Below are 10,192 nucleotides of genomic sequence, written 5' to 3' on the forward strand. Positions count from 1 at the left end.
ACATTAAAACTAAATAGAACGTTCAGTACATAAAAACTAAATAGAACGTTCAGTACATTAAAACTAAATAGAACGTTCAGTACATAAAAACTAAATAGAACGTTCAGTACATTAAAACTAAATAGAACGTTCAGTACATTAAAACTAAATAGAACGTTCAGTACATTAAAACTAAATAGAACGTTCAGTACATAAAAACTAAATAGAACGTTCAGTACATTAAAACTAAATAGAACGTTCAGTACATTAAAACTAAATAGAACGTTCAGTACATTAAAACTAAATAGAACGTTCAGTACATTAAAACTAAATAGAACGTTCAGTACATAAAAACTAAATAGAACGTTCAGTACATTAAAACTAAATAGAACGTTCAGTACATTAAAACTAAATAGAACGTTCAGTACATTAAAACTAAATAGAACGTTCAGTATATAAAAACTAAATAGAACGTTCAGTACGTTCAGTACATTAAAACGTAGTGGAGCGTTCAGTTGAATAGAAATGCTGAGCTTTAAATACGTCACTCAATGCTTCCAGCCACACGCGGGCAGACCCACTGAACGGAAGAAATTTATCTCAGTCTGTTCAAGAAAGTACAAGAACATTTTGAGAACTTGTTTTTCAGCACAAACCATTTCGGCAACGTAGCAAACGTTCCAGCAAACTGAACGTACCCCTGGTGAACTGTGTGTAGGACACAAGGGCTGCGTTTACACAGACAGACCAATTCTGATATTTTTTACACTAATTGTTATTTTGAACAATCAGATGAGCTCTTAAAAAGAGCAGATGTGAAACGATCTGATGTGATTGGTCAAAAGATATCAGAATTGGGTGCCTGTGTAAAAACAGCCTAATTTGACTGAGTGAAACAGAGAAAGAGAAAAGATTGAGTGAAATACAAAGATGGATGGGAAGCCAAACTTCAAACTTGCTTTGTCATTTCTGTTTTTTAACCTAATGATTCTTGAAATCTGATCATTACTTTCGATAGATTAGGGACCTGCTTTGTTTACTGTACAAAACTCATATTGTCTAACAATGATCACATTTTCAATCCCTGTTCAACCTCACTTGAACCAGGAAATACACATTTTAATATTCCCCTTTTTTCCAAGTCCAAAGACAACCAAGAGCCCCATTGTTGAGCTGCTATCCAGCAACAACTAAATGAAATAGATTTGTCTGCACTTCAGTGGAAGACATAAAGACAGAGCTGATCCTCACTACCAGGGTAGCAGGTTAATGTCCACTACCTGCTGCTGACTAAAGGTCTATTCTCTTTTCACAACACATTCAAATGTTATTTCATTATTTTTAATAACAAGGATGAAATATACATTCAAAAATAACATTGTAATCATATGCAAAGTGAGTCCAGGCTAAGCAGTAATTATTTTAGAGATTTGTTTCAAAGTACATTTGTAGGAAGTTGATCCTGAGATTAACATGATGTATGTTATTGAATTATCAGGTATGATGTCGATCACAGCTTGAATTTCAGATCAGGTCAAATCTAATCTCAACACCCAAAACCAAATCAGCTACTCTGTTATATTCTCTAAGAATCAATGGCTACATATCATTCATTTAAAAGTCCAACAAAAAGAATACAACAATCACAGATTGACCCTTTAACAAGAGAAATAGACTTATTAATAATATACAGAGTGAATCTACTAAAGCAGGTCAGGTCAGTAGTCTACTAAAGCAGGTCAGGTCAGTAGTCTAATAAAGCAGGTCAGGTCAGTAGTCTACTAAAGCAGGTCAGGTCAGTAATCTACTAAAGCAGGTCAGGTCAGTAGTCTACTAAAGCAGGTCAGGTCAGTAGTCTACTAAAGCAGGTCAGGTCAGTAGTCTACTAAAGCAGGTCAGGTCAGTAGTCTACTACAGCAGGTCAGTAGTCTACTAAAGCAGGTCAGGTCAGTAGTCTACTAAAGCAGGTCAGGTCAGTAGTCTACTAAAGCAGGTCAGTAGTCTACTAAAGCAGGTCAGGTCAGTAGTCTACTAAAGCAGGTCAGGTCAGTAGTCTACTAAAGCAGGTCAGTAGTCTACTAAAGCAGGTCAGGTCAGTAGTCTACTAAAGCAGGTCAGTAGTCTACTAAAGCAGGTCAGGTCAGTAGTCTACTATAGCAGGTCAGGTCAGTAGTCTACTAAAGCAGGTCAGGTCAGTAGTCTACTAAAGCAGGTCAGGTCAGTAGTCTACTAAAGCAGGTCAGTAGTCTACTAAAGCAGGTCAGGTCAGTAGTCTACTAGAGCAGGTCAGTAGTCTACTAAAGCAGGTCAGGTCAGTAGTCTACTAAAGCAGGTCAGGTCAGTAGTCTACTAGAGCAGGTCAGGTCAGTAGTCTACTAGAGCAGGTCAGTAGTCTACTAAAGCAGGTCAGGTCTGTAGTCTACTAGAGCAGGTCAGGTCAGTAGTCTACTAGAGCAGGTCAGTAGTCTACTAAAGCAGGTCAGTAGTCTACTAAAGCAGGTCAGTAGTCTACTAGAGCAGGTCAGTAGTCTACTAAAGCAGGTCAGGTCAGTAGTCTACTAGAGCAGGTCAGTAGTCTACTAGAGCAGGTCAGTAGTCTACTAGAGCAGGTCAGTAGTCTACTAGAGCAGGTCAGTAGTCTACTAGAGCAGGTCAGTAGTCTACTAAAGCAGGTCAGGTCAGTAGTCTACTAGAGCAGGTCAGGTCAGTAGTCTACTAGAGCAGGTCAGTAGTCTACTAAAGCAGGTCAGTAGTCTACTAAAGCAGGTCAGTAGTCTACAAGCTACTCAGTTATATCTTTAAGAATCAATGGGTACATATTATTAATTTAAAAGTCCAAAAAAAGGAAACAAATACAACTACATCAGGTTCCTGGTGGTTATGTCACTACATCATCATCACCAGCACAGAAACTAATACAACAGGTAGGTAATAACCTTTGACCCCAACAGAGGAACAGACACAGTCATCATCATAGACACAATGATCATATACATCCCCATCCCTGAGGGGAAGCGCTCTGGGAATATCAGCAGTTGGACACTGATCTGGGAACACCTGGACATCACCACCTGGGTAAAGCTGGTTCAATATGTTATACAGATCTACCAAGGTATTTGAGGGCAATTTTTTCCCCTTGTCCTCCTTTTGGTTCTCACCCCAGTGTGCTTGGGCCACCCACTGTTTCAGGTTGTTGTTGTAACAGCAGTAGGCTGTCCACATGAGATCTGGGATGTTCACTCGTTCCTTCAGTGTGTTGTTGAAGCTGGGAACTGCTCCAGTCACCACATAGGCTTCTATCTTGTTGTTCTTCTTACAGTTAAGCTCAAGAGCGTCTCTGACTTTGCACTCCATTCTCCTCCAGCTGCCCCCGTTGAAGGATCTTTCTTGGGGAACGGCGTTTGTCAGGGTGAAAGTGGACCTCTTGGCATCATCATCAGGTGCGTACGAACATGGGAACAGGTGACCTCTGTCCAGATCCAGTCTGTTATTTTTGTAGTCTGTGTCCGCAGCCTGGTGGTTGACTCTTAAAACGTTATTATTATTAAGCTCCTTCACCTCATCATCATCTTGGGTTTTCATCTCTTTTATATCTATATCTTCAAGCTGCAGAAACACCAGTCAGACATTAAAATCATTAACTAGTTTAGACATTAATAACTCATTAACAAGTTCACAATTTAACAATCCAGAATTAAGCTGAAAGCGTTTGCACCAAAAAGTAATGTCTCAAAGATACTGTATGTCTATAGCAGTAAACAAATACACATGTTGAATGAATAGAGATTAGAACTACCTGGGGCTCTATCATCCAGGACTGACTTGGTAACATAACTGTCTGTGATATATACCAGTAAACAAATACAAATGTTATGTTATATGACAAAACATTAGTCCTACCTGGGGCTCGATCATCCAGGTTTGATTTTTTGGTCTCTTGCTACCAACAACATTACCAGTGAAGGTGTAGGCTGAGAACACAGGGATCCTGTTGGTCGTGGTCGTAGAGAGTTGCAAACCTGTAGATGTTGCTGAACAACTGGCAAATCAGCTTGTAGTGGTTCTGGACTGTCCCACCAACCAAAATACCTGGGAGATTTGGAGTTGTCCCATCCAGGAAGAAATTCTGGCACTGTTCAACAACACTGAAGATCTCCACTACATGAGAGAGAGCAGGAGGAAGGAGAGAGAGAAGGAGGAGAGTAGAGAGATGATTCAATACCCCCATCGTCACCTGAAGACTGAACACCACAGAGACAAAGATGAAGTTACAGAGACCAGTTGGTAGACTGGAGACTGTTGAGCTGAGTCAGGACAGACTGCTTTAAATAGTTATTACAGAGACCAGTTGGTAGACTGGAGACTGCTGAGCTGAGTCAGGACAGACTGCTTTAAATAGGTTTTCAGAGACTCCTCCTTCAGATGTCAAGTCAGAAAGGGTTGATTTGCATAAAACCCTCTGTATGTTTCCATGGAAACTGCTGTAACTAATAACATGTGACTCACCTCCTGTAGTTTCTAACAGGTATGGACCCAGAACTGAATCACACAATATTATAGTTCTGGGTTAATGAGATTAGACTGCTCTAAATAGTGACTGCATCCACACTTTGGTTCTGGTAGAAAAACCTTTTTAGGATAAAAACATGACTTTACTCAGCATAGAGTCTGTCAGAAGATACATATCACACTATTACAACAGAGGGACTGTTCTGGAATTACGGTTGCTGAGTTCACATTCATTAATATCCCACAAGGCTTAAGCGACTCTGACTCAAAAACTCAAAGAAGTAACACTTGCATTTCCCATGACCAGCTAGTCAACATATTTAGTATGATGTCTCAAAGAATTAACATACATTACAGATATGTTTACAACTGAATGAAATGGAGGAAGATGTGTACAACTGAATGAAATGGAGGAAGATGTTTACAACTGAATGAAACGGAGGAAGATGTGTCCAACTGAATGAAATGGAGGAAGATGTTTACAACTGAATGAAATGGAGGAAGATGTTTACAACTGAATGAAATGGAGGAAGATGTTTACAACTGAATGAAATGGAGGAAGATGTTTACAACTGAATGAAATGGAGGAAGATGTGTCCAACTGAATGAAATGGAGGAAGATGTGTCCAACTGAATGAAATGGAGGAAGATGTGTCCAACTGAATGGAATGGAGGAAGATGTGTTCAACTGAATGAAATGGAGGAAGATGTTTACAACTGAATGAAATGGATGAAGATGTGTCCAACTGAATGAAATGGAGGAAGATGTGTACAACTGAATGAAATGGAGGAAGATGTGTACAACTGAATGAAATGGATGAAGATGTTTACAACTTGGTGTATTCTGTAGTCTGATCACTGCTGAGTTTATTTCAGAAACTGAAGTAGTTCACAGTAAGAGTTGACACAAGGCTGTGTATGTAGCATTAGAAAATGTGGTTCCTAACAACACTGTGGTCAGAGCAGCACTGGACTGATTAACACCTCAGACTCAGCAGCTGTAGATTCTTCAGTTGAGGAGGCCTTTTCTCAGTCAGAGTAGAGGAGACTGGGGAACAAACTAACACTTTTAGACTTTAGTTTATTATGAAAATATTATTTAAGTTAGATTCATCATATTTTTATACAAACAACATATCTCAGATACCATTACACACTAAGTATATTCCCAGGACATACCAGTCATTTACAATTCAACCAAGTGGAGGATATTAAATGTTCTAATTGACCCAGTAGGTGAATGTTCCACAGGTCAATAATTTAACAAAAAGACAGGAGGATAGAATATTTACTTTAGGACCTCAAAACCTTTTTTCTTCTTCAATAAAACTACAAGTCATCAATGGATTTAAACAAAACCTCTTAGCAGTGTTGCTACTGAATGTTGGCTTGTATGATGTATAATATACTATGAATACATTTCTTATTTCATGAAACTACAGGAATCCTTTGCTTCAGGGAAACATTATATTTGTTCAACATGCGTGTAGGGGAGGAGTTCCCTTTCTGTCCAATGAGGTCATTTCTGGACAATATTTCAGCAAGTAAAATGATGGTTCTACTTTAGAATGTGGAACACAGCCAATAGGGAGGTTTGATTGTTACACATTCTAAATAGTCCCACCTGTTCCACATACAGAGGAGTTTATCCAACCCTCCTTGTCCAGTCTGACCACTAATTATACCAGACAGGACTCATCTTCATTCAGAGGAGTTTATCCAACCCTCCTTGTCCAGTCTGACCACTAATTATACCAGACAGGACTCATCTTCATACAGAGGAGTTTATCCAACCCTCCTTGTCCAGTCTGACCACTAATTATACCAGACAGGACTCATCTTCATACAGAGGAGTTTATCCAACCCTCCTTGTCCAGTCTTGACCACTAATTTTACCAGACAGGACTCATCTTCTCCCAGATATCATCACAGAATATATAATAATATAGTTAGAAAAGATGCCACTGGGGTGAACATTGAGGTATTGATAGATTATGAGAGAAGAAAATATTAAATTACCATTTCTAAGCTGCTCATTTATTATAAAAACTCACCTCAGCACATTCTGAGGCAGGCCTTGGAGACAGGAAGGACATCACCCTCTTCTGGTCTTCACCCCACCAGGGAAAGGACAGTGATGAACTGGGAGCTCTGTAGGCAGCTCCTGGTTGGGTACTGTGGTAGTATAAATACACATATCAGAGGGTTGGGTACTGTGGTAGTATAAATACACATATCAGAGGGTACTGTGGTAGTATAAATACACATATCAGAGGGTACTGTGGTAGTATTAATACACATATCAGAGGGTACTGTGGTAGTATTAATACACATATCAGAGGGTACTGCGGTAGTATAAATACACATATCAGAGGGTACTGTGGTAGTATAAATACACATATCAGAGGGTACTGTGGTAGTATAAATACACATATCAGAGGGTACTGTGGTAGTATAAATAAACATATCAGAGGGTACTGTGGTAGTATAAATACACATATCAGAGGGTACTGTGGTAGTATAAATACACATATCAGAGGGTACTGTGGTAGTATTAATACACATATCAGAGGGTACTGTGGTAGTATAAATACACATATCAGAGGGCACTGTGGTAGTATAAATACACATATCAGAGGGTTCTGTGGTAGTATAAATACACATATCAGAGGGTTGGGTAATATGGTAGTATAAATACACATATCAGAGGGTACTGTGGTAGTATAAATACACATATCAGAGGGTACTGTGGTAGTATAAATACACATATCAGAGGGTACTGTGGTAGTATAAATACACATATCAGAGGGTACTGTGGTAGTATAAATACACATATCAGAGGGTACTGTGGTAGTATAAATACACATATCAGAGGGTTGGGTACTATGGTAGTATAAATACACATAACAGAGGGTACTGTGGTAGTATAAATACACATATCAGAGGGTACTGTGGTAGTATAAATACACATTTCTGTTGTATAATAATGAATATCAGTAAACATTGTAACCAACAGGTAAAGGTTAATATGGAGAATGTGGCTATTGGCTGAGCAGGCAACTATCAGGAGAAGGAAGGGCAGGTGGAATGTTTTTGAACCAAAATACCTTATAAATGTTTTGTTTGTGACTTTGAAATTCTAACACTGATGTTATAAACATTTATTTAGTAAAAGTCAAGGAGGGGGTCGGGGGAAATGACTTCACAATGTCAGAGTTAGGGTCGATTTTAAATTCCTCAAACACGTCTGTGATTCTTGAAGAATACAGCTGTCTCATAGCCATGTCTCCTACTCCCCCCCTTCTCTATCCTCTGTTCACTTGTAACTTTTGCGAGGGTGGAGACTTCACTAACAGGAACTCAGTTTTCATTATTGGAAACCAGAAGATATTAATAATGGATGTTTCATTTACTGGTGTTGTTTATGTTGATGTATTGTGGTCTGACCTCTGCTGAGTTTATTTCAGAAACTGAAGTAGTTCACAGTAAGAGTTGACACAAGGCTGTGTATGTAGCATTAGAAAATGTGGTTCCTAACAACACTGTGGTCAGAGCAGCACTGGACTGATTAACACCTCAGACTCAGCAGCTGTAGATTCTTCAGTTGAGGAGGCCTTTTCTCAGTCAGAGTAGAGGAGACTGGGGAACAAACTAACACTTTTACACTTTAGTTTATTATGAAAATATTATTTAAGTTAGATTCATCATATTTTTATACAAACAAACATATCTCAGCTACCATTACACACTAAGTATGTTCCCAGGACATACCAGTCATTTACAATTCAACCAAGTGGAGGATATTAAATGTTCTAATTGACCCAGTAGGTGAATGTTCCACAGGTCAATAATTTAACAAAAAAGACAGGAGGATAGAATATTTACTTTAGGACCTCAAAACCTTTTTTCTTCTTCAATAAAACTACAAGTCATCAATGGATTTAAACAAAACCTCTTAGCAGTGTTGCTACTGAATGTTGGCTTGTATGATGTATAATATACTATGAATACATTTCTTATTTCATGAAACTACAGGAATCCTTTGTTTCAGGGAAACATTATATTTGTTCAACATGCGTGTGGGGAGGAGTTCCCCTTTCTGTCCAATGAGGTCATTTCTGGACAATATTTCAGCAAGTAAAATGATGGTTCTACTTTAGAACGTGGAACACACAGCCAATAGGGAGGTTTGATTGTTACACATTCCTAAATAGTTCCACCTGTTCCACATACAGAGGAGTTTATCCAACCCTCCTTGTCCAGTCTGACCACTAATTATACCAGACAGGACTCATCTTCATACAGAGGAGTTTATCCAACCCTCCTTGTCCAGTCTGACCACTAATTATACCAGACAGGACTCATCTTCATACAGAGGAGTTTATCCAACCCTCCTTGTCCAGTCTGACCACTAATTATACCAGACAGGACTCATCTTCATACAGAGGAGTTTATCCAACCCTCCTTGTCCAGTCTGACCACTAATTATACCAGACAGGACTCATCTTCATACAGAGGAGTTTATCCAACCCTCATTGTCCAGTCTGACCACTAATTACTAGCAGACAGGACTCATCTTCATACAGAGGAGTTTATCCAACCCTCCTTGTCCAGTCTGACCACTAATTATACCAGACAGGACTCATCTTCATACAGAGGAGTTTATCCAACCCTCCTTGTCCAGTCTGACCACTAATTATACCAGACAGGACTCATCTTCATACAGAGGAGTTTATCCAACCCTCCTTGTCCAGTCTGACCACTAATTATACCAGACAGGACTCGCTCTAGGCCAGTTCCTCTGTTTACTTCAGACATATATTCTTCCACATATCGTCACAGGAAGGTTCATCATTCAGTTAGATAATGTTTACCCAGTGGCATCCTGAGGCATTTATAGATCATGAGAGAAGAAAATATGAAATTACCATTTCTAAGCTGCTCATTTATTATAAAAACTCACCCCAGCACTTTCTGAGGCAGGCCTTGAAGACAGGAAGGACATCACCCTCTTCTGGTCTTCACCCCACCAGGGAAAGGACAGTGATGAACTGTGAGCTCTGTAGGCAGCTACTGGTAAACAGCGTCTGGTCAATCCACTGCTGCTGCTTCTTGTTGAGAGTTGCCTGCCAGGAGGTACCTGCATGTCAAGGGTTCATACCTAATACATACAGAGAATACATAAGAAACAGATCCAGTACTAAGCATTCTCAGCACCATGACAGTAAATCTACAGCATGAAAGGTAAGAGACAGATACAGTACTAAGCATTCTCAGCACCATGACAGTAAATCTACAGCATGAAAGCTAAGTGACAGATACAGTACTAAGCATTCTCAGCACCATGACAGTAAATCTACAGCATGAAAGGTAAGAGACAGATACAGTACTAAGCATTCTCAGCACCATGACAGTAAATCTACAGCATGAAAGGTAAGTGACAGATACAGTACTAAGCATTCTCAGCACCATGACAGTAAATCTACAGCATGAAAGGTAAGTGACAGATACAGTACTAAGCATTCTCAGCACCATGACAGTAAATCTACAGCATGAAAGGTAAGAGACAGATACAGTACTAAGCATTCTCAGCACCATGACAGTAAATCTACAGCATGAAAGGTAAGTGACAGATACTAGATTTAGTTCTGTAACTAAAGGACAAAGAATGGATAGGCCTTCATGACAGATACAGGAAGGGGAG

At 39.3% G+C, this 10,192-nt stretch overlaps 1 protein-coding gene and 1 long non-coding RNA gene across 3 annotated transcripts; both read right to left on the reverse strand.

The window, feature by feature from the left end:
* Nucleotides 1-2,753: 2,753 nt before the first annotated feature.
* LOC123728789 (endonuclease domain-containing 1 protein-like) lies at nucleotides 2,754-3,973 on the reverse strand. The gene is made up of 2 exons (XM_045701749.1): nucleotides 3,880-3,973; nucleotides 2,754-3,585 (listed from the first exon to the last, which is right to left on the reverse strand). The coding sequence occupies exons 1-2, from the start codon at nucleotides 3,892-3,894 to the stop codon at nucleotides 2,866-2,868; spliced, it is 735 nt and encodes a 244-aa protein (XP_045557705.1). The 5' UTR covers nucleotides 3,895-3,973; the 3' UTR covers nucleotides 2,754-2,865.
* Nucleotides 3,974-3,985: 12 nt separating this feature from the next.
* Nucleotides 3,986-9,630, reverse strand: LOC123728790 (uncharacterized). 2 transcript variants are annotated; one of them, XR_006760570.1, is made up of 3 exons: nucleotides 9,452-9,630; nucleotides 6,543-6,663; nucleotides 3,986-4,137 (listed from the first exon to the last, which is right to left on the reverse strand). It is a non-coding gene; the product is annotated as an uncharacterized lncRNA (long non-coding RNA). The 2 variants fall into 2 exon arrangements; XR_006760569.1 differs by lacking the exon at nucleotides 9,452-9,630 and adding an exon at nucleotides 8,064-8,129.
* Nucleotides 9,631-10,192: the final 562 nt, after the last annotated feature.

This window comes from Salmo salar, chromosome ssa18 (genome assembly GCF_905237065.1).
Source record: "Salmo salar chromosome ssa18, Ssal_v3.1, whole genome shotgun sequence".
Classification (NCBI taxonomy): domain Eukaryota; kingdom Metazoa; phylum Chordata; class Actinopteri; order Salmoniformes; family Salmonidae; genus Salmo; species Salmo salar.